The following is a 25,101-nucleotide window of genomic DNA, read 5'->3' as shown; positions in this document are numbered from 1 at the left end:
TCTCCTTCCTCTTCCTCCTTCTTCTTTTAAAGAACATACCATTTTTTCAGTTTACAAAGTATTTTCTACATAGCAGTTTTTTGGGGGAAATGCAAATTGCATTCAATCTGTTATTTAGTTCGATTCTTTTCAACAAATATTTATTAAAAGTCTGGTATATGAAAGGTTATTATGAAAATTATTTCATTTAGTTTAGTAAAATATTTACAACACTGTATAGTTGTATATTTGTAGTGAAACATACCTAAATTCAATTTACTTATACAATGTTTTTATACTTGTTTAGAACCTAATTTATGTTCTCCCAGATAAATTTAGCAGCAATGTTTAGGCCATTGCCCTGTAGGCCAAATGCTTTCAATCAAAATTCAAGCAAAGTTTATTTTGATGAGGATTAATTGGAGAAGAGCTGAGAATGTCGGCAATGCTCTTTGTGTAGTGATAAAGCCATTGCTTTTGTTTTAATCTGAAGGATTAAAGAAAGTTTAGTTTAGTAATAATGTGAAACTATTCCTGAGGCTGTTCTTAAATGCAGGTCCTTACATTTCATGTTGTCTGGTCTTCATTTTTTCCCACTCAGCACGTACTGTGGGCCTACTGAATTCAACACCAAGAAAGAGTTAATTTAGTTCTGACCACTTTTTTTTTTTAGCTAAAGAAACACAATGATAAGCTTTCAGCAGAATTTCGCTTACCTTTACATATTTTTTTATAAAAGAAATTGCCCCAAAGCAATATCTTTGAGTAGCAGTATTGAGGAAAGGTCTTATGACTGTCCTCCTGTCAGTTTTCTACTTCACAAGATGAAGTTTGGAATGCAATAATGGCAGCATCCTTGTCCTTTTCAGAATTCCTATATAGCAAAGCTGTTGGAGAAATAATTGGGACCAAGAATGTAGCATACTATAATTATGAAAGAATGACTCCAGTGCTGAAATATTCCTTTCAGCAGAGGCTAGGTAAAGATGGGATGTTGTCACTGATATTCTATCAGTTAAGCAAATGTTAATTATATTATCCATTCCTCCTTAGGGCATAACTTTTCAAAATGTTCCATTGTTGCCATGGAGAGGACACAAAATGTCTGAGAGATAAATTTTGCCAATAAAGCCTTTATAGTTTTTAATTCAGAAACATTTGGATTTTTTCTCTCATACTAGATAAGCTACAGAATTTGAGTTACTTTTTCTTAGTTGTTCAAAATTGGAAACTAAGACTTATTAAGGGTTATATTCAAATATTGTATTGCATAAATCTTTGAAACTATGGAACTGTTTCAACTTAAAATCTTTGGCATTTCTTCTAATGATCTCATTAATATTTCTCCCTCCCAGATGAATACCTCTATGCTGGAACAGCTTCAGATTTCCTTGGCAAAGACACAGCATTTACACGTTCCCTTGGTCCTACTCATGATCATCATTACATCAGAACTGACATTTCGGAACACTACTGGCTCCATGGTTAGTGGTTTTCTTAATGGTGAATGTTTTGTCTTTGCTTTGGGAAAGATAAGGAGATCAATATCATTCATTATTCACCTTAGGTGATTCAAAACTGAATTCAGTGAAATACTAGATGTTTCTGTTGTGAATGATGTGTTGACACAAAAAAAGACTAGATATCAGAAATATCATACTATGGTTTCTGATGACCTGAATATTATTTGAGATTTTCTGGATTCCAACCATGTATATAAGTAATAACTTTAAATTCATATGTAAGTCTGTGTATGATAATAAGAACCTCCTTCATTTTAAGTCTTTATTTTATCATCAATTCTTCAGATCGCTTTTTTTTTGGGGGGGTGCTATGCAATGGGGTTAAGTGACTTGCCTAGAGTCACACAGCTAGTACATATTATGTGCCTGAAGCCAGATTTGAACTCAGGTCCTCCTGACTCCAGGGCCGGTGCTCTATCCACTGTGCCACATAACTGCCCGCAGATCACTTATTTGTTTAGGCCTTGCCATGCCACTTAGAAATTTCAATATGGGAAACCATCTTTAGCCAGTACAAAGAAATGTTTGAAGATAAGGAAACTGTTTTTACTCTAACCCCAAGTGAGGCTAAATCTTACAATATTATTTTCCAACCATCTGTTGAATTAATTAATAGACAGCTTTATTTCTCTTTATAATGAACTATACTGCTGTACAGAAGTATTGGAAAAATATGTCTGGTGTATATGTAACCAGGAGGAACTCTCAGACAGTTAAGTTTTATCTACTTGCAGAATAGAAAAAAAAAAGGTTCCAAAAAAACCTCTGATATTCATAAAATGGATCAATTCTGTGAGTCTTCATAGAAGGGGAAAAGGCAGGAACCTAGACCTAGCTTTTGTTTGTTTGTTTGTTTTTTTCATTAAAACGTCTCAAATTTTGAATCTGTTTTCTAATAACTTTTCATCTGAAAACCATCTCTTAAAATCACTCTCAGACTCTGATAGTTGTTTACCTATAGCCAGACGCTCCTATTGCAGGGCTTTTGAATTGAGGCTAGCCCAAATTTACAAGTTCAGTTCTGTGTAGCACACTTTAAGAGGAATATTTGTGAATGAGTGACAAAGTTGGTGACGGATTCATAAGTCATTTCAAGTGAGGAATGACTGACTTTGTGTTTATATAGCACTTTATAGCTTACAAAAGATTACTTGCAACAGTCCTTTGATTTAGATAATGCATATATGAGCTATTTGACAGATGAGAAAATTGAGTTCTATAGAGGTATAAAGTAACTCTCCAGGTTTCCACAGTGATGGTATTACTATTACCAGAAAGAATAGAGTCATCTTTGAGTTTTCCAATTTGTCACCAAGTCTGATTATTACTTATTTCAAAATAACTCTTAGATTCTTTCTTTTCTCTTACTGATACTTATACCACTAAGTTCTTATCACCTCATTCTGCACTATAGCCGTATCCTTCTAATTGCTAGGTCTTCCTCTCTTCAATTCATAATATTTCACTAGATTCGTCTTCCTAAAACATTATGTCCCTCATGTCATTATATTGCTCAATAATCTCAGTAAAATGTTAATAAAAATATCTTACATTTCTGTAGGATTTTAAAATGATTTTATATTCCCTATAAGATCTTATACTGTGGAAAATGATGAAGATCACAGAAAGGATGAGGAAAGTGATCATGGATGATGGAAAGAACTATTCAATGCTTTTGCTTCCAATTTCTCTTTGAAGAAAACACACTTTGAACTGGAAAAGACTGAACACAACTAGCTTAATAGGGAACTCAAAGCCCACTAAATAGGGAGATAGTCGGACAGAACCTAGATACCCTAAATGAGTTAGGTCACCAGGCCCAGATATGCTACATGCCATACTCCTGAAAAATCTAGCATGTACCATTACTGAACCACTGTGAGTGATATTTTGAAACTTATGGAAGTATTAAAGGACTAGTGAAAGTCAAACATTCTCTCTCCCCTACCCTTTTAAAAAATAAAGAGGGCGGGGTCTAAAAAGTATTGGGCAGGTAGACTTCAGTCCTGTTAAAATTTCACATATAGATAAGGAAGAAGTCGACATGGCTGCAAGGTTAGGTCATATCAGATTAACTTCATTTCCTATTTTTAGGCAGGGTTACTAGAATGGTAAATTGGGGGATAGTTAAGTTATTGTTTACCTAGAGGTTAACAAAGTATTTACAGTGAACATACAGAAGAGATATGCGCTAAGTAAAGACACAGTTAGATGACTACAACTGATTGAAATGTTGGGCCCAAAGAAGAAAGATGGTTTGCTTTCATCCTTAGTGGGGATTGTGAATGGAATACCTCATGGGACTTTAGTTGGACCTATGCTGTTTTTTTCAGTGCTTTGAATAAAAGCATGAATAATATGCCTATTTAATTTGTAGGTTGACAAAAAGCTAGGGGCTAAGAACTTTGGCTGAATTTAATAAAACAAATTTTAATAAAGATAATGTTTTATAGGAGGGTTCAGAAATCGAAGACATAGGTATGTGATTGGGGAACCATGTCTAGATACATTTATTTGACAAGTTTAATATTTAATGTGAAACCAAAAATGTTACTCTGATCTTTTGCTGTTGTTTTTTTTCTGATCATAATACCCAGAACCAAGAAAGTATTAGTCACTCTATACTATGCCTTAGTCAGACCACATCTGAAGAATGTACATTTGGATACCAGATTTTAAGATGGGTTTAATAAACTAAAGGATAATCAGCTTGTTGATCATTTCAGATAACAATCACCTAAAGAAACTAGGAATGTTTAGTGTGAAAAAGGAAAGACTTACATGGGAGACATGATAAGTGTCTTTAAGTATTAGAAAAACTATACTGTGGAAGAAGGATTTGACGTCCTTTTTGACCCTAGAGGGTGAAAGAGAAGCAATGGTATAAATTGCAGTCAATCATATTTGGACTTGATATGGGGGGGGGATTCCTAATAATTAAAAGCTACAAATGTGGAATGGATTACATTGAAAAGTAATGGGTTTCATCATACTGGAAGTCATCAAACAAAATCTGGATGACCACATGTTGAATATTCTTTTATGGGAATTCATACAGCATCAACAATTTTAAGTTGGAAAATATCTTACAGCTCATCTAGGCCAAAATTCTTCACTTTACAGATGAAGAAACTGAGTTTTAGAGAAACTCACAGACACAGTGGGATTTGAGCTCAGGTCTTTTGACTTCATACCCAATGTTCTTTCTACCACAAAATGCCATTTCACATACACTCTGGATTAAATGACCTAAAAGATTCCTTTCAATCCTCCCCTCCTCATCTATGATACTATAATCTCTTTTGGAAGGGAATACCTTTACTTTATATATAGTTCTGGGACATTTTGCTTTCATCATTAAAAACTGAGGGAGAGAAGAGTACAGTTTTTTCAACTTCTTACTCCAATTGTGTCTACACATGCAAAATACACTCCAGAAAAATGGAGATCTCATGCATGTTGTTTAGTTGTTTCAGCCATCTCTGACTCTTCATTACCCATTTGGGGTTTTCTTGGCAAATATTTTGAAAGAGTTTGCCATTTCCTCCTCCTGCTCATTTTATAGATGAGAAAACTAAGGCAAACAGAGTTAAGTGACTTTCCCAGGGTCATACCTGGAGTTGAGATCTTTAGCTATTGTACCAAGGCTCCTCTCATTTCTTAGTAACCCAAGAAAAAAAATTAATATTATTATTTGCAGCATAGTTTCCAATTTTCATTGGTAGAGGACATTTCTTCTTCAGGGCACTTCCTACATCTATGAAATAGTGGTTCCAAAGGGAAAAGAAGTATTTTTTTTTATCCTGACTCAAACATTATTTTAAACATCTCCATTGCATTGCATATCAAGCCTCTTTTCATAGTATACATGTAATCTTGATAATGTTAATCTTGTTAGCACCAATCAAAACATGAGAGTGAAATTCTTCTTTCTGTACTTATATAATATAGATATTAGAATAATAAAACTGATAGAATATGGATATTACTTATTAACCAAAGAGTCATTTCCAAACCTATCTCTAGTATACTATTCTGTAAATTAGTAATTAACATGGTAATTATGGGTTTTATTAAAAATTAAGATGAATTTAACACAAGAAAAAAAATACTGAGGTTTCCTGCCTTTAACTCATTGAGTAGCATTTAAGTAGCATATTAATGAGAAATGAGTAAAAAATTAATTAATAAGTGCTTACTGTATGTAAAGCACTGTGCCAAGCACCAGATCTATAAATAGAAAAGTAAGACAGTTCCTGCTTTTGAGGAGCTCGAGAGGGGAAACAACATAACGAAGGTTTCACCTGCATTTCAGATGAAAGAGTCCTTTGGTCTTTAGGTTTCAGAGTGTTCAGATGGAAATGCTTCTAATTTAATATTTTTGCTGGAAAAAAAAAAACATGTCAGTCTCTGATGTTGAATCTTTGAACAGTACTACGGACTTTTGTGACAGGAACTTTTTTTTCTAAGTTTTTAGCTTTGGGTATAGCACCTGTGAGAGAAGACGCCAGGCTACATATGCACATGGCTCTCAGGTTTTGAGGGCAGATGATGCTTAAGGTGGTGACCTGCCTGGCATATGCTGCCTCCTGTCTCTTATTGAAGGTGCCTTGCTGCTTCATTTAGGTTGGCATGCTTGTCCTGTGTGTGGTGCTTCGTTAGTAGTTGATGGAGATGGCTGGCCCCTTCTCCACACAAGCCCCTTCCTAAGATAATGGTTGTGAGGCCTAAGGTGAAATCAGGAATGTGTGGTCTGGCCTGGGGGGATTCCCCTGCCTCCTGTTCCTGTCTGTCTGTTGATCAGCAGTTTCTAGTAGCAGTGAGAAAGCTGGGCCTTCTCTCTGCAATGATTTCTCCTCTCAGTGGTGGTTATAGAAGCTGGTCTGGAAGGAGGTTTTGTGGTTTCCACAGCATGCTTTTATGCTTAAGCTAGAATTACTTGCTTGCCTTGCATGATGGACTTTCTAGCAAATTGGGGTTTAAATAAGTATTTACTTGATTTTTCTTGTAGACAAAAACCATTCATCACAAACTAAGCATTTGAGACCTTTATTAACATCTTTCTAGTATCACATAGTAAAATAATTGTGTCATTAGGCATAAATTGGAATGTTAGAGTGACCCAAATTCTTATTTGTGAATTTAGTAATAGGCGATTTTATGTTTTCTTATGATTTAATAATAAGCGTATGCAATTTTTCAACTTTTTTATCCATATGTTAAGGATATATCTCAAATAATTCACATTCAATTATGTATCTGAAGGTATCTGAGATTACATTTATTGACTCTTTTGACAAGTTTAAATCTATCTAATCCACAGTATGTAGTTAGAAATATAATTTTATGATCACATGTAATCATAACTATAGAATATGAATTTATAATTAGAAATTAAACTTTTAATTGATATAGAAATAATTTATTAATAAAGTAATTTTAACTTTAGAAACAGTTTTAATATCTTATTCAAAGCCAAGGGGAAAAAAGATGGGTTGGAAGTTTTATAGCTTATTTCTTTCAATTATTCATTATTGTATTAGTTCATATCTTTCATTAGTATATCATCAGCTATTAAGTTCTTTTGAGTCAGGTATTGTGAGCAGAATAAATACATATAAAGAAGACATGAAATGAACACTGCTGATGATGGACTATTCAATTGAACAAATTGTACAGCAGCACTTAGTGGCAAAATCTTTTTTTTTTTCAAATACATCAGTAGTATCAATAAGAACAAATGATTTGCTGATGGGAATATATTTTATGGTATGCATTTTTTTCACAACTTTGCAAAAAAAATTCATTGTTTCAGTACTTTTATGCGAATGTTTAAAAATATTTGTGTTTTTTTTTTCATTTGCAGCTGATACTTCTAATGGGTTTTAATTAGTTTGCCATGTCATTTGAATGGTCATTTTGTGTACTGGACATATAAAGCTTACAGTGTAATTAAAATTATAAATGAACTTATAATTGCCCAAATGCAGATTTCAAATTATAAGTACATTTTAAAGCTGATTTTCTAATGTTATTTGAATTTTCATTTAGTCTTATTACTAGTAGCCATTTAGAAAAGTTACATATGTCTTAACTACTTTGTCTTTTTGGATTTATGAATACAATGGGCTGGGATACGAAATGTCTTTTCTATTAACACCTATGTCCAGCAAATTGCAGAAGCTAAAGTTTCGATCAATAAATTCACAGTTGCAACTAGAATTCCTTCTAAGAAATCCTCTAGTACTTTGACTAAACCAGTTGCAAAAAATGTGAGTTTTCTTATGTTTGGTGAAACTAATCTACCCTGTTAAAGATCTCACCAGGAGATGTTTTCCTTCTGGATGGTCTACATGTTCTGTTTAATACTATTTATCATGGTCATGACCTCAGTGTCCATGGTAATGTTAAACAGCTTTTATTCTTTTCATGATTGGAATAGGAGGAGATAACCAGTCAACAGTCATTTCAAGTACCCTCTTAATAAATTCTTTTTCAATTGAATTCACCCACTTGATTTCTAATCCCCTTTTCCTTATTTCTATCTACTACCTACTAATTCCATATTGTGGGGAAAACTACCTGGACAATGGAATTTTTCACTCTAAAAAATGAAAAGTATTTAAAAATATGGTATCCATGTGGCTTTTGTAGTGATTACTGGTGTATATGTGAGGGAATCACTGTTTGTTTATTTTCATCAAAGGATCCAAAATTAACTTAACATGACAAAAGTTGTCAAAGGCATTGTCAGAACAAGACTCCAAAATATGCATATTTATCTCTTACCTTTTAATTTTAAGAGTGAATTAGGAGCAAATTCATTCATTCAGCAGTTTGTTAAGCTTCAACTATATGAAAAGCCCAGTGCTAGGTCCTGTGGGTAGTACAAAGATATTTTTGGTGTCCAAACTGGTTTTTCTAGTAATGGCATGCATAATGCTGAGGAAGGCACTGTTATTGTTTTTAGGTGTTTTTATAAAATTAAGTCATGGTGAAACTCTCCAAAAATACTGTTACATCTCTGCCATCAAATAAATTGTTTATATATATACATACATATATATATATATATATATACACACATATATATATATATACACACACACACATATATACATATATACATATATATACACATATATATGTATATATACACATATATATACGTATATATATGTATGTATGTATATGTGCTTATATATTTAAATATGATGTTATATATTATAAAATTACAAGAAATTACAAAATAAAATATAAAACATAACATGATAGTTAGGTTTTTACCAGGGCAAGAGTATTAGGGAAAAATGAAGACTCTAAATGTATAAAAATTTCTTAGATGTGGACAGGTTTCTATTTTTCTTTCCTTTCTAGTGATAGATGAGAACTTTAGCTTTAACTTTATTCTTAGCATGTGGAAGCAGTTTTGTTTTAGGCTTTTCCAAGCAGTGCTATATATGAACTTGTTCTGTTATCTACAAATTTCCCACCCAGTAGAAGGAATACAATAGAAAATCTGATTAAATTCTCACTTACTGGAAACTAAAAGTAGTCATTGCTCAGCAATTACATGTAAATGTAAAGGCATACATTAAAAATGGCTAAATGATGAAAGGTTCAATTTTTTATATTTAGTTAAATTCAAGGTACAAAACACCTTACTAGATATCAGGAGTATTAAAACAAAGAAATTAAACAGTTTTTATTTCTGTCCTTGAGAAGTTTGTAATGAAAAGAGTTGAGGGCAATGAATGGATAAGTTCTGATGTAAGGAAGTTTGTTTTACATGGTGGAAATGAAAGTTTTAAAATATTTGATTTAACAATGGATATGCATTATATGTGGTATTTATGTTGTGCTATTTAACTTTTTTTTATCATTTAGATAAAGGCATAAATGGCATATATATATACACATGACACAAACCTGGAAGATAACAGCTTGTACACAAATCTTGATGTGTTAGAATGCAGATTAAATAAGATAAGATCAAATTCAATATGGGGAAGGGAATATTTATTTAGCACCTGCTTTGTTCCAGGCACTGTACTAATTGCTTTTACAAATATTATCTCATGTGAGCCTTACAATAATCCTAGGAGGTACCCATTATCTTCATTCCCATTTTACAGTTGAGGAAACTGAGGGAAGCAGAAGTTAGATGATTTACCCAGGGTCACATAGTTGGTAAGTTTCTGAGGTCAAATTTGAACTCAGGTCTTCCTGACTCCAAGCTCAGCAATCTATCTACTGTACCACCTAGCTGCTTGCAAGCCAGATGGAAAAGTCTCATGATTATTAGTGTGAACTAGCAAAGCAGATGGTAAAGCTTCTTCTTTATTTCCACTGATAAAATCTTATCAGCTTCTGATGTTGAACCATTGCTGGTACAAAGTATTTTGATATTATGAGCTTTCTTTTCTAATTCTTCAGTAGCTATGACTGCATGTATAATTTCCAGGCTACACGTGGTGGTGTGATTGTCTAGCACACATTGCCTTCTGTGTCTCACTCAGAGTGCCTTGCAGGTTCAGCCTTGTGGATTGTCTTGCCTATCCTGTGTGTTACATTTAGTTGGCAGCTGGTAGGGATGGCTGGTTCTTGATAAGAATTCCTTTCCATATGATGATTGTGAGGGCCAGGCTGGAGTCAGGAATGGTTGGTCAGCAGTGGGGCGATGGTGCCATGCCCACACCTCCTGTACCTATCTGTCTGTTGGAGGCAATCAGTCAGCAGTTTTTGATAGTGGTGATGAGGAAGTTGGGCCTCATCACTATAGTGATTTCTGCTCTCAATGTTAGCTATGGGACCTGGTCTGAAAACAGATCTGATGATGTGGAGAACACTGCTATTCCCAAGACTCTTGGGTTCAAGGTTCTGGACCACCCCCATCATTGACTAAAGGAAGATGATGGTTGCCACATGCTTCCTTCTATCTTTCAAGGGTACCTTGTCTAGAAGGATGAAGACAAAGAAATGGCTCTTGAATTTTGCAACTAAGAGGTCATTGGTGACCTTTGAAAAAGGAGTTTGAGTCAAGTACTATAAAAATTAGTCAGACTGCATAGTATTAAGGAACAAATAGGTGTCAAAGAAGTGGAACCAGTAGGATAGACTCCTTCCAATTTCTTTTAGCAATATTTCATTTCTTGATCTGATGGTTCATTTTGTTATTTACTATCAGTAATACCTTATTTATGAAAATACATCACTTCAACATGAGTCTACTTTTTTAAACAATATTTTAACAATACAATGTGATTTTGAACTTTAAAGAGAACAACTTGAGTGAAAACTAAAATTAATGGTGCTAAAATTTTTGTGATTTAAAATACCCCAATTTTATAATATGTATTATTTAGCATGCAGAGTACATTAAATTGTTAAGGATACCTAGCTTAAACGTTGCAGTGAGCCCACAGCTAATATCTGATGTCAAAGGATGTTATAAAATCATTCTCTGATAACACTACTGTATATGCTGTAGCCAGGATATTTCTTTAATATGATGACATGATATAATAGTGCATATGTGTTAGGGTATTATTTCTGTCATCACTGTGGTAATATTTTATAACTACTTTGCTTCAAGTTAAACTTTTGCATATAGCAAGACATGTTTAACAAGAAGACAAAATGCTTATTTTATAGTTCAGAAAACCTTCCCAATTCTCCTACAGAAGAATCATTTTTCACAAAGTTCCTGGGGGTAAAAAAAACATAAAGTAAAAGAGACAGCATGATGAGAAAGATAATAAATTAAAAAATAGTTTTTGAATAAGCACAAGAAAGGCCATCTAAATAACCTAATCATTAAAGAAGTAGATGATATCATCTAGAGAGAAATTTAAGGACATCCCTTGAAGTAACTGTGACACTCTTGGAACTTATCCCGATGTTTTATTATCCCTTAAGACCTTTGCACATTTCAACATCTGGCTACATTACTCACTATATGTGATTTCATGATATTTTGTGATTTGTAGAGTACTGTAGGTACTCTTGTTTACTACTTCCAGTAGGGGTGAATGGTGTGTTATGGAGTACTAGCACCTCTGGTATGAGGGCTTGCTGGGCCCTTTTAAGGACTGCTCATCCACCTTTGGTTTCCCTGGCACTGAAATTTCCACCTATGGTTTTAAGAAGCTATAAAATACTAGCAAAGGCCACACGCCTTTTGGGTGCTTTTCTTGTTTATTTCTTCCTTGAAGAAGCAACAAACTTTTACCTACCGTGAGCCTCTCTATGCTCCTTTGGGTGGCCTTCCACTATAAGTCTTTGCAAACCTAGGACAATCTATTTTGTCATGGACTCCTTTGCCAATCTGGTGAAATTTTTGAATATCTTTTCAGAGTGTTTTTAAGATCATGATTAGATCATACAAGCCTCCAATAATGTTACAATGAGATGACTTTTCCTTCAGAAGATATTTTCTATGTTCAATCTTTCCCACATATTAATGTTATAGTCTGTATTACTCTTAAATGATGTATTTGTAAAGCACTTAGCAATGTGCTCGGCACATAATAGGTACTTATTAAATGTTTGCTCCCTTTCCTTTTCATTCTCTTTATAGGAGCAAAATTTATTGGAACTTTTCCCATACCGGACACGTACAACCAAGATGATGATAAAATATATTTCTTCTTTCGTGAATCATCTCAAGAAGGCAGTACCTCTGATAAGACTATATTATCTCGAGTTGGAAGAGTTTGTAAGGTAAGGTATAATAAATTTGCTTATTTGAAACAATTTATGTTGTTTATAAGTAACATTTCATTTCCTTCATGAACTGAAAGAAAAAAGGCTTTTGTGCTTTCTAAGCCTAGTAACCTACATGAATCTCACCAGCAGAAATCATTGAGATCCCACAGAAGAAATTTAATTTAAATTTTGAAACTCATTCACTCGGTGCTTAAACTAATTCCTGAGGTTGTATGTTAGACAATTCTGTAAGTCACTACATCAATTAATTATTCTTTGTTCCACCAGCCTATTATACTTATCAGTCTTCTAGATGCCCAACACATTAATTACAGTTTTTATAAAGAGTACCTTGGATTTGAGTATAAGGCAATTCAGTTTCAGATTTCAACAAAACCTGTCCTATAAACATGTATCTTTTCATTGAAATGTAAGCTTCTTGAGGAAAGCTTCTTAACTTTTTCTTTGTTTCCCCCTTTTTTTAAACTCAGTAACTGGCAGGTTGTAAGGGCTTCATAAATATTTGTTGATTGATTGATCAATACAATGAAGAAAAAATATACTGAATTGTAAGTACAATATCAAAATGAAGGGTTTTTTGGGTCCTTAATATAACCCAAATTTTGAGAGAAATGGGACAGAACAAAGGATTGCTTTTAGTCTCTGCTAAAGTTAATCTTTTTAAGGTTATGAATTAGATGAATGTCGTAGGAAATTTAGTACACTATAAAATTCTTTTCCTGCTCCTTTTCAATAATTTTATGGAAAGAATAAATCTACCATAGACATGTATTTGGCTTCAGTAATTCAAACTCTTTTTTTCCCCCAGCATATCCTACTGTCATTATCTTGAGTAAAACATAGATCCCTAGCATAAACTAAGTTGTTAAGAGTGATGTTTTAAAGTTAATAAGCCTTCTTAGAGAGGAGCTTACTTTGGTCTTCTACAAACTTTTCATTTTCTTTCCCTAAAGCCTTTGTATTCTTTGTCTCAATTCTGTGCCTTGAGGTATCTGGACACTTTTAGGGACAGGAATACTTACCAGCATTGAACTGAAAGCTCTAATGAAAACTGTCTTTGATTGAAGCCAGTTAGTCAGCACAGATCATTCTTTACCTAGTACACATTGGCCACTATTGCCTTGCCACTCATCCCTTCTCCCTTAGGGGACAGAATCTCAGCAAAGGATCCTGACTCTTTCAGAATCTAAGAAATTGCAGCATTCTTAATTGAAGCTGATTGCCCAGAGGCAAGCAGCTGTTGGCTTAGAGATATTAGAAGACTATTACTTTACTAAAGTATGCTTAAATATCCCTTAAATTAGTACTTTAGATTGACATTTATTTACATATATCAGGAGGCAGCTTTATGAAGTGGAAAGAGCCCTGGATTTACAGTCTAAAGACCTGGATTCTAGTATTGACTCTGCCATTAACTAGGTGACTAAGTAACTAGTGAATTTAGGAAAATCTCTTTGATTATTTCCTCATTTGTCAAATAAGGAAGGGTGGGTATTTAAGTGGATAATCTCTAATAAACCTTACAATGTTAAAGTATACATCTTGTTTTAATAGTTCATAGGTATATACAATTTACAACCAATAGGAAGAACTCTGAATGGTTTAATAACTTTCAGATGAAAGAGCCAGTATTTACCAGACAACTGTACATTTATAGAAACTCAGGTTTTCAATTCTTAGCTCTTGATTTGACAAATAGATTTTTTTTAAAAGAAGTCATTTTAAATGAATAAGAAACATTCATCACATAATGTATAGTGTGGTGGCACCAAAAGGCAGTAACACCAGAGCTTAAATCTTGTTTCTGATACATATGAACTGGGTGCCCTAGGGCAAGTTATTTAAGCTCCCTCTTGTCTAGGTAGCTCTCTAAGACTATAAGTTGCAATGTGGGTGCCAGTCTGCATTCATTAGAGGGTTCTTTATACCAATAAAATCACAGATCCAGAATCCCCAGAGTTTAGCACAGTGCCTGGAACATAATAGGTACTTAAAAATGTTTGTTGATTGATTATTTTGATTTTGATTTTCTTCACTGGTTCAGATGCTATAGATTAAATTCAGGAGTGGAATTTTTTAGTTATGATTTTTTTAAACTTTTACATTACAATAAGAACTAGATGTTGATTTCATTCTTATAGGGAACTTTCAGGTGAAGTAATCCCCCCTGCTAATGCAAGAAAGTTACCTTTTCCACAACTTCCCTAGAGAGTCGCCTTACAGCAATGGTCAAGTCAAACTCAAATAGAAATGGGGGCCGCTCATCTGCACATAAAGATCTCTATGTACTACTTATTGAGTTAGTTTTAAAATATAATATTATTTATACTTTATCGTATTTTATTTATGTTGATGAAAATTTCCAAATTACATTTTAATCTGGAAGAGGCCACACTGGGGATTGTAGTGAGCTGCCAGCAACACAGACCATGTGTTTGATATGTCTGGTGTAGAGAACTGCAGATGCACGTCAAGCTACCTTATCACATTTTTTGAATTGTTAGATTAAAAAATCTAAATGACTTGTTAAAAGCATGTATTGAATTCTTAATCTTGCATGTCTAAAATGTCCCTTTATTCAAACTAAAATAAAACTGAAAAAAAGGTAACGTATGTCTCAATGAACAATGCATTTTCTTTGCTACTGAGAAAAGAGACCACACAGCTAGATTTTTTACTTACACTAGTCTGAAGGACAAAAGCCTCCAAATTGTGAGATCAAATAAGATTTGATGGATGAATTTACTTTTCTTAAAATAACATACATATACACACACACACACACACACGTATACACACACACAAAGCACATGCAAAACCTAGGTGGAATTGTTTGTACTGCTTTGTTGTGGGGCCACTAAGTGTATTTCCTTTCTCAGCTCACTTCAAGAAACTCCTCTTAAGAGTACAGGAATTTCTCTTTATAAGTTACATTCATAGTTCAACCATTGAGTACTGAATGTTAGGTTATATGTGTTGTCTTTGCATGCCTTTAATTTCAATGGACCTTAGCTGTCTTTTTAACTTTAATGATTTAGTGATAAATTGGGACAGGTGTTAGGTATGTTTGCTTAGAACTGGAGGCTTTGTGTGTGTGTGTGTGTGTGTGTGTGAAACAGAAAACTTTTAAAGCTATTTGAGTTTGTCTACAAAGCTTTCTTGTCCTGATTGATAGAGACACTGAAGATTCCAGATGCTTTATTCAGTTTCCAATAAGACTATTCTCAGTTTAAAAAAAAAAAAAGATGTATTATTACTATATTTTCTGCAAATTTAGTCACCCTAACAAAATTCTTCTTTGGATAATTAAATTGAAAAACAATATTGATAATACATAAGCTGAATCACAATACCAGCACTGAAAGAAATATTGTCAGGCACTTAGTCTCATTTATTTTTTTCTAAGTGTTACCTAAAATGTCCTTGGAGAAGGAGCTCCCAGAGAGGAAAAGACTTCTACCATTGTAGGTTAGAAATTGCTTTGCAACTCAGTGTCTTAGAGAATTAACTGCATCACTCAGACGTTGACTTGCCCAGGGTCACAAAGACAGTATGCTTTAGTGATTGGATTTAAATCCAGGTCTTTCTGACTCCAAGTAGTATTTATTTATTTGTTTGTTTATTTGTTTATTTTTTGCTTAATGCTGCTTCTCTAGACTATAGTATATCCAGAAAATAATCTCTTGTACTAGTCTGATAATAGTTCATTCAGCCTATATCAATTGATTATAACAAGTATAAAAATTCAAAAAACTCAACTATCTTATTGGCAGGATAATCAAATATTTATTTGCTCATAAATAGAATTCATATATTATTTGTAGGGATATTTTAAAGCTTTTAAGCCAGTGTACAAATTAGAATTACAAAATACTATTGATATTTTTCATTTGTAATATATCTGAACAATAAAAAGTGTTATATTATTACATATATAATGTTATTTAATAGGTTGCCACTGCATTTAGTAATTAGTAGTATGCCATCCAATTCCAATTAATAAAGCAATATGCTCAAGTTCATTTCATCCAATGTTATATGGCATCCATAGTCAGATTTTCTTATTCTTTCATTCTATTCTGTTTATACACTAGTGAAAGCACTAAGATAAGATAAAAATTTGTTTTAATACTACTCAGAAAGATACATGTTAATGTTACAAATATAAAAATGTTGCCTATTTTTTTCCTTGTTGTTTTCTCTGAAATGAGTTCCAAATTCAAAATGTCTAGATAAATATTTTTAAATAGATTGTTTTAAAATATTTGTTCAGTTTTCTGAAATTTATATATTTTTAATTAAAGTGTAATGCAAATACACTTGTATTAATAAGTGTTGGCATACTTCAATGCAGGTGCAATCTCAATGATGTGAGTACTTCCTCCAGCAGTTTAGATTGCAATCCATCCATCCCTTCTCATCTAGTACAATCTAGTCTACACCCTCCTATTTATCCTTTACAGGGTATACACTTACTGTGATAGAGACATTTCTTTTGACATAACCTGGGCCCCACTGGAATCCATGAGCTGTAGTTCTGTGATCTTTTGCTCTTGACACATTATGGGTTCAGTTTAAATTCCTGTTATGCCTCTCTTTGGATGATACCTTAAATATTACCATTGTACTATGTTTCATTGGTCATAATGCTGAAATAGTTTTATACTACTATGCATTTTCTGTTGCCTTTTGGGTGACCTACATTTTATTATTTAGCAACTGTAGTGTTTCATGCTCCTTATGGGTTAAATATTGGAAGAATATTAATATGATCAGATTTTCTATGAAAAAAAGTTGGGGTTATTAAAAGCACTACTCATTTTCCTAAGTACAGCCTCACTTTACTTTCTTTCTCCTATTAAATTCTGGGTCCAGTTTACTGGCTACCTGTAGTGACTATCCAGGATGCTTATAACTCTGTGGACTGCTGAACTAATTGCATATTGCACCTGAACAGTAGGGGTTTTTTTCCATTCACTTAAGTTTTTTTTTTTTCTGATAGAACAAGCTCTTTGGAGTAACTACAGATTGAATTTAGAATCCTGAAGTGCACTAGGGTTTAATATAGTCAACACAAAGTCACTGGAAAGAAGAGTATCTTAAAATATCTCATAGTCTAAAGAAAATCTGTTTTTCACTTGCACTCTGTAGGCCATCTTCCATAACTGTGGCAAAAACCACTTTATGCTTCACTTGATAAACATGTTCAGAAAACTGACAAATACAGTTAGTTTTGTTGTTTCACTTTTCAAAGACTTTTCTCTGATTTTGATATATGCATGAGACCAACTTGTTAGAAGAAAGACTTTTAAGGTATCATTTTGTATTGACAGATTTATTTTTATGATCAACAAACTAGAGCATATTGGGAAATTATGTTCTCTGCACCATTCAGTAATTGTGCTTCTGTCAGGAATTGTACTATTTTGGAATATCATTTGTAAAAACACATTCCCTTCTTGGACTTTCATCAATATTGTCCTCAAAACATGGGTAGATAACTTCAATGCATATTTGTAAAAAGGAGAAAGTAGGCATAAATGTAATAAGCTAGTGATATTTTCTCCATCAATTTTTTTTTTCCCAGCAGGAATGGCATCTGCATTTTTTTCTTCCCCAAACATTGGGCGTTTTCCTTTATTTCAGTTGTCTTGAGAATTAATCTCTCCAGAATTTCAAACCTGTCACTTCCAGTTCCAGAGGGTCTTTATATTCAGCTTAGTCCACCTGTTCTTCCTCTTTGTTTCCTTAAGTGACATTTCTACATTTAATTCATTTAAAAGTTTTATGTGAGAATCCAGACATGGTGATTCCAGTATTACTGAGAGGGAAAAAAGAGTTTTGTTATAGAAATCTTGACACATTTCCCCCCCCTTTTTTTCTGTTATACATATTTCATAGTCATTTTTACGTTCTTTTGGAACAATGTACCTTAATAGATTCTACTGGTTGGTTTTCTGTCCATATCTTTATTTTTCTGCCACTGTTTTATGAGGGTTTTTTGTTTATTTGTTTTTGGTGTATGTGATATTATTGCTTATAATCTATTATCTTCTATTGTAAGATTTAATGATTGAATTTGTATTTTAAACTAATGTTTCCCTTAGTTACTATATCTCTTCATTTAGCAAGGAGATCAATGAGTATTTGCTAACTTTAGAGCTTTTTTTTCAATCTTCTTACAGTGATAATTGATTTATATTAGTTAAATTTCCTTAAGAAATCATAAGTATGGCAGTGATTTTTTATTTGCCATTTTTATTAATAGTGTCAGATCAAGTTGGAACTGATTTAATTTCATTTCTTGTCTTATAATTTTTAATTTTTGTTATTCAGTCATGTCATACCCTCCATGACCTCTTTTGGGGTTTTCTAGGCAAAGATACTGGAGTGGTTTGCCATTTCCTTCTCCAGTTCATGTTATAGATGAGGAAACTAAGAGAAACAGGGTTAAGTGACCTACCCAGGGTTCCACAGGTAGTAAGTGTCTGAGGCTGAATTTGAACTTGGCAAGATGAATCTTCCAGACTTCAGGACTGACTCTCTTTCTGTTGTGCTTCCTACTCACCCACTATTTTAAATCTAACTTGGTATTAATTTTGGGTTTTGTTCAAAGAAGTTGGTGATTTGATTATATACAGATACCATATCTGGAAATCAGGCCCCTTAGTCAATAAGCATTTATTAAGTACTATATTCCAAGCATTAGGTAACATACTGGGAAATAAAAACCATACAGCCCCTGTCCTTCAAAAGCTTATCTTCTACTGGGGAAAACAACATATGCATACACGTAAGTGCATACCAGGGAAATGCAAAGTAATTTAACAGGAGTTTGGGGGTTACTAGCAGGTGGGGGTCAGGAAAGTCCTCATGTAGGGAAGGGATCTTGAATGGTCTGAGTTTTAAAAGGAGCTAGAGAGTCCAAGAAGTGGGAGATAGGAGGAAGTGTACACTAGGCCTAGAGAATAGCTTGTTAAAAGATAGAAGAAAGAATATTCTCTGGGAGAAAAGGCAAAGCAGGTCAGTCTTACTGGAACACAGAGTGCATAACGGGAAGGAATGTTATTCTGGACCACATGTAGCTCAAGCTTATGAGTGATTCAGGTCTGGGATTTGAATTCAGTGAGACATTCATAAACCATAAAATCTAATAAAAAGCAATTTTACTTAAGATAATACAAAAAGGATACAATTCAGATAAAACATCATTCCTTTTGACTTCTCCATTCCCCATAGCAACAGCCATCCTTGGTCAGAAAGGCACCTCCACAGTGCAGGGAGAATATGCCAAAACTTCTGACACCAACTCCCCATAGGTTAAATCTTTTATCCTTCAGGCAACAAAAATGCCAGACCAATGACAAGCTCAAGAATGAACTCCCTATCCCCTTTAAGAGAAGTCAGTTCAGCCTAAATAAGACAGGCAACATTCCTACCACAAATATGTAATGTGCTGGAAAGGTCAATAGGAGCCAGATTAGGAAAAAACTAAATTCCAGACTGTGGAGTTTGTACTTTAATGTAGCATCACTATAAAGACATTGGAACTTTTTTGAGTCTTGGGGTGATTTGGTCAGACCTGTGCTTTAAGGCTATCCATTTGAAAACTTTGTTGATGAGAAGGAGTCTTAAGGCAGAAAAACCAAGGAAGAGGCTCTTATAGTAGTACAGATGAGATTTAATGAGAGCCTACACTGGGTAGGTAGATATATGTAGAAAAAAGGGATGGGCATGTGATAAAATGCAGAGGTAGTATGAAAAATTGGTAGCTGTGTACATCTGAGGGTGAGGAAGAATCTGAGCTGACGCTAATATTTTAAACGAAGGTGATTGGAAGTGATAAAGTCCATAAAAGAAATAGAGAAATTGGGAAAAAGGGATGAGTTTGGAGGGAAATATGGCTTTTATTTGGGAAATGTTGAGTTTGAGATTCACAAGAGATCCATTTGGAAATGTTCATTAGTCTGTTAGTGATGCTCATGAGAGAGACCAGGGCTTGAAATGAATCTGGGATTCATTTTCAAATAGAAAATAATTGAACCCATGGAAGCATATGAGATCAGTGGAAGAAATCATTCCTGCATTGTTTACTAGGCATTTCCTGCCTCTTATGATATAGTCTTCATTTTAAATTGTGCATTTAGTACTTACCATGTCTAGCACCACCTGCCTCACTTGCTAAAGAAAACTTCTATGATATATAAAATTGAGACTTCCATGTAGTTCTACAAGCTTTGAATTCTTTTGCTTTGGAATCCTGAGTAATATTTTTTCACCATATTTTTCACTGTTCTTCCTTAAGCCTACCTTTGCATTGAAGTCACTAAATATTAAAGCATATGTTTATTTAATTTAGAGAATAGTGTTGAGTTATTGATACTATGTCTCTCTTTCCTTATCCTTTGCAATAGATGTAGGAGTATAATGCTACCATAATCTTCAAGGTGGAATTATGGAAAATTCTTATCATGAGAACTATAAAACAAGTTGACATAGAGTCCCATGAAATTATGTTTCTTATTGTCTCTGGACATATGATAAAACCAACTTCAACAACTTTTTTGTTTCCTTCTCTAAGAAGAAGTTTAGTTGCAACTTCCTTTTATCTTCAGGTTTCATTTATACCAATAATGTTGTTATTGATATTTAATTGTTCCCATTGTAGATCAACTCATTGGTCATTTGAAAATAATTTTTAATTGAGCATCCCAAGAGTTTAGTCACTTGACCTCAAATACCTCTGGCTTTTCATCAACTCCTTTTCCTAACCCATCTTCATTCCCCCCTTCCATATAATCAGTTATCAGATCCTTTTTATATGATCTCATCCATATTCACCTGGAAAACATATGCAGAACTTTGTAACAAAATACTAAAAGCTAAATAAAGAGGCAAGGAGGAATAAAACAATATATTTCAAATGTGTTTACCTTTCTTTTTTAAGTAAGTGCTTTTAGATACCATTACTTTTGTCTCCACAGAGATTTTTTTTAAGTTGTGCTTCATATTATGGAGGTGGAAATGCAAGTCACTTCAGAGAAGTTTTTGCTCTTAACTTTCCACCTCCTGGTTGTTTTTAATTGCTTCAGATTCTATTTGTTTTGGGAGGGTTAATCCACTAGGTTACATTTGCTACAGAGATTCCAGAGCCCAGAAGGTTATGCCAGTTCTCCTCTTTGTTTTGCAGTATTTCCTTTTGTTCATGCCAGGAATTCAGTTTGGATGGCCCTTTCACATAACTTGCCTGGGGGTCTAATTAACAGCTCTGAGCTTCAGTTACATTCAAATGGCCAGATTTGATATACTGGCCTTATATGACAATTACTACCTTTCAGGATCGTTGTTTGTTCATCCTGTGACACTTTTCCATATTGATTGATTTTTCACAAAGTTGTGGGGTTTGTGCTTACTTTCAGTGTGTCACTTAGATCCAAATGAGAGATTTAGAGCCCTCAGAGTTACAGATGTCTGTTTGCTTTGCTGCCATCTGTTTTCCTGCCTGGGGAATTCCAAAGCTTAGAGTTTTATGTTTGCTTTTTTTTTTTTTAAATCTTTAGTTTTACCTGAAAGTGATTGTTTAACATACTGAATTTTTAACTTTATTTCAATCTGCCAGATTTGGAAATTCTGGAGTGTACTGTGTTACCCAAATCCTGGTTATGCTAACCATCTGCAGATTTTGTAAGTTGTTAGGAAAACATGGTCTTCATTTTTGCTGTTTGCTTTATAATTTGCCAACTGCAAATCCCAAACATTCATCTCTGAATCCTTACCAGGTTGTGAAAAAAGACAAAAGTGTTCATTTTTTTATATTTTGAAAATCTATCCTGACTTTGTACTTGCAATTCCTTCAAGAAGATAGAGAGAGAGAGAGAAAGAGACAGAGACAGAGACAGAGAGAGAGAGAGACAGAGAGAGAATCACATCCTTAAAAGTCCTCTACAAAAATTAATGTCAAGTATTTCGAGCTCTGCTTTTTTCTCTAATGATTATTAGCTGTTTTCTTTACCAAAATGATTCATTTCTTTATATACTGGCTTGTGTGACTGTATACAGTTGTGCAACTTAAAATTGTGCAATAGCAACAAAATTGAGACTGAATGTTGTAAAATTATAATGGCCAGACTTGGCCTTCAATAAGAGATATGAAACTACCTTTATTTTTTCCTTTCTTTGAAGTGGCAGTGGACTATGGTATAGAATACTACAGTACCTGGCATATTTTTTGCCTTGTATTAATTGTTTTTAGTGAACAATATTTTTTTTTCCTTCTTGTTTTATTCTTTGTTACAAAGGATAGTTCTCTGGGAGGGTGACTTTGTTGGAAGTAGGTTATTAAATATTTTAATTAATAAAGATAAATGTGCCTTGTTTCATACATATGTGCCTCTGAAAACAATAATAGTAAAGCATATTGTTTATACATTAAAATCATAGTTGGATACATACAATGAAAAGCTGCTTTGAAAAACTTCCATCTTGAACTCATAGGCAGAGTGGTTTCAGACATTTTAGAGAAGGTACTAAATCCTGAAAGAAGAACATATCTCAAATAGTGTTAGTATTTTTAAAGAAGTATATACCTTCAAAGTACTTTTCTTTACCCACACATGAATTTTCAGAGTTTTTTTTTAAGCAGCACAATAACATGTTTATAACAGCTCAGAAAAGAAAGAAATTCCTGTATTGCTTGTTAGCTACCTACCATGAATAAGTATTCAGTAAGTTAGTCAACAAGTATATATGGTCCTAATAAGGAGAGAAAGAGACCCTATCCTGGGGACAGGACAGACAGGGAAGAGCAGCAGGAGCTGTATCTAGGCCTCATGGGCCACCCCTGAGATGACTAATTAAATTCTCCTTTTGTTCACTTTTAAAAAATACAATTCTAGACAAATGCTAGAGATACAAAAAAGGGAGCAAAAACAGACTCTGCCTTCAAGAAACTTACATTTTAATGGAGTGACAACATGTGAATAACTAGATACATTCCACGTAATTGTAGAGTTGGAAGGCACTTCAAAAGGGGAAGGCATTAGCAGCAGAGTTGATGGGGAGGAGAGTGGAAAGGTTTTCTGTAGAAGATGGGATTTTATCTGAGTTTGAAAGAAGCCAGGAAAACTAAGAGGGAGAGGTCAAGAGTCAGAGCTTTCCAGGTGTCAGGTACAGCTAGTACAAAGGCATTAAAACAGGAGATGAAATGTCATGTTTAAGGTTCTACAAGTAGACAATGGTTTCTGAGTCATAAAGTATGTAAAGGGAATTAACATATGAGCTAACTGAAAAAGTAGAGAGAGGCCAAGCAACAAAGAACTTTAAACTCCAAACAAAAGAGTTTATAGTTAATTCTAGTCATGAAAGGGAACTATTAGAGCTCATGGGGGGAAATGATCACCTTGGCAGCTGAATGGAGAATGGAAGGCACTGTGGAGAAATAAGGCTATTGGAGTCATCATTTATCCAGTGCAGAGGTGATCAGAGCCAGAATTTGGGTTGTGACTGTGTGGGTGGAGGGAAGGGGAACAGTATAAGAGAATGGTATAGGCATAGACATGACAAGATTTAGCAACAGATTGAATATGTTGGGGAAGTGCAAGTGAGGAATTAAGCATGTCGCTATTTTCAAACCTTCATGACTGGGAGAACTGTTATGTCCTCAATATTGATAGGATATTTCAGAAAAGGGGAGGACTTTAATAATAGTGAGTCCTGGATATGTTGAGACTGAGATACCCCCTGGCATCCTTACAATAATTATAGTACCCTAGAAGTTTTAACTATGTTATTAGGAACATTAGAATGTTATTAGGAACATTAGAATGTTATTAGGAATATTAGAATGCCCTTTTAATCACTACAGTTCCTCCAAAAAGCCTTATGAGCTAACAAAGCTTAAGGACCCTATAGTTGAAGGTAGAGGGGAAGAAAGTAACTTATTATATGTTCAAAGTTACTACTTAATGTTTCACAGTCTGTTGGGTGCAGATAAGAATATTTATAAAGTGCTGAGAGAGCCTTGAAAATGATGGTATACAGCCTAACCCAGTGCAACAGATGAACCTTGCACTGTGACCCAAAGGTCAAAAGGACAACATAAAAGATCATTGTATGACAGTACTTGAGCTTCTCTGTATGCCTAGGCCAGATTTATGTAGGTTTGCATTTGCTGAAAGAGAAGGAACTTTTTAACCGTTTAAGATAAATTATTACCTTTAGCTTCTATGAATCAAAAGGTGAGTCAGTGATTGATTGAAAGATACTGTGATCCTAAATCAATTAAAGGGGTGAGTAAAACTTCTTAATATGTAATATGAGCCAAATCAGAGGACTGGGAGGCATTAAAAAGATTCTGAATGAATACCAAGGGATCAGGCTTGTTTACCTTGCAGTTCTTTTGTTTACTGCTGTTGGTGTCTTCCTGACCCAGAAAGTCAAAGCTTCTGGCATTCTGTCAACAAAAAAGGCAGTGATAAATAGAGTGGAGACATACAGAAGTGGCTAGTGACTAAATAGCTGTTAATTTTGACATCTCCATAATCAATCCATTATGTTAGTGTGAACTAGTGTGCTCTTCAAAACTTAACAGAAATAGGTGGTTCAGTACAAAACGGGTTGCCTCTCACTGCTCTGGGCTAAAAGTTCTATGGGGAAGTCATAAGGAAGGGCAAACAGGCGTAGAGGGGGCCTAAGTTATGGTCAACAGAGTTGGTCAACTGACACTACTTTACGAGAGAAATATAACTCCCTGTGAATTGAACTTTGGCCCTAGAGGTCAGGCTTCTGGATATGTCTAAGAGTTACCATCCAGTCATTAAACATGTATAATCCATTCCTGAGAATCGTTACACCAGAAACTACACTTGTTTCC

The 25,101-nt window shown here is 34.1% G+C and overlaps 1 protein-coding gene across 4 annotated transcripts in view; it reads left to right on the top strand.

Moving 5' to 3' along the window:
* Positions 1-25,101, top strand: part of SEMA3D (semaphorin 3D) — a 255,585-nt gene that overhangs the window by 164,759 nt on the left and 65,725 nt on the right. For all 4 annotated transcript variants that reach the window (XM_020999739.2, XM_020999736.2, XM_020999738.2 and 1 more), the window contains 2 exons: positions 1,335-1,463; positions 12,082-12,224. In XM_020999739.2, coding sequence (XP_020855398.1) covers positions 1,335-1,463; positions 12,082-12,224 — 272 coding nt within the window. The remainder of the gene's footprint in view (positions 1-1,334; positions 1,464-12,081; positions 12,225-25,101) is intronic.

Source organism: Phascolarctos cinereus, unplaced genomic scaffold, assembly GCF_003287225.1.
Source record: "Phascolarctos cinereus isolate Bilbo 61053 unplaced genomic scaffold, phaCin_HiC Scaffold_1;HRSCAF=81, whole genome shotgun sequence".
NCBI classification, from domain to species: domain Eukaryota; kingdom Metazoa; phylum Chordata; class Mammalia; order Diprotodontia; family Phascolarctidae; genus Phascolarctos; species Phascolarctos cinereus.
Note: the sequence above shows the minus strand (reverse complement) of the source record. Positions and strands in the feature narration are given on the sequence as shown.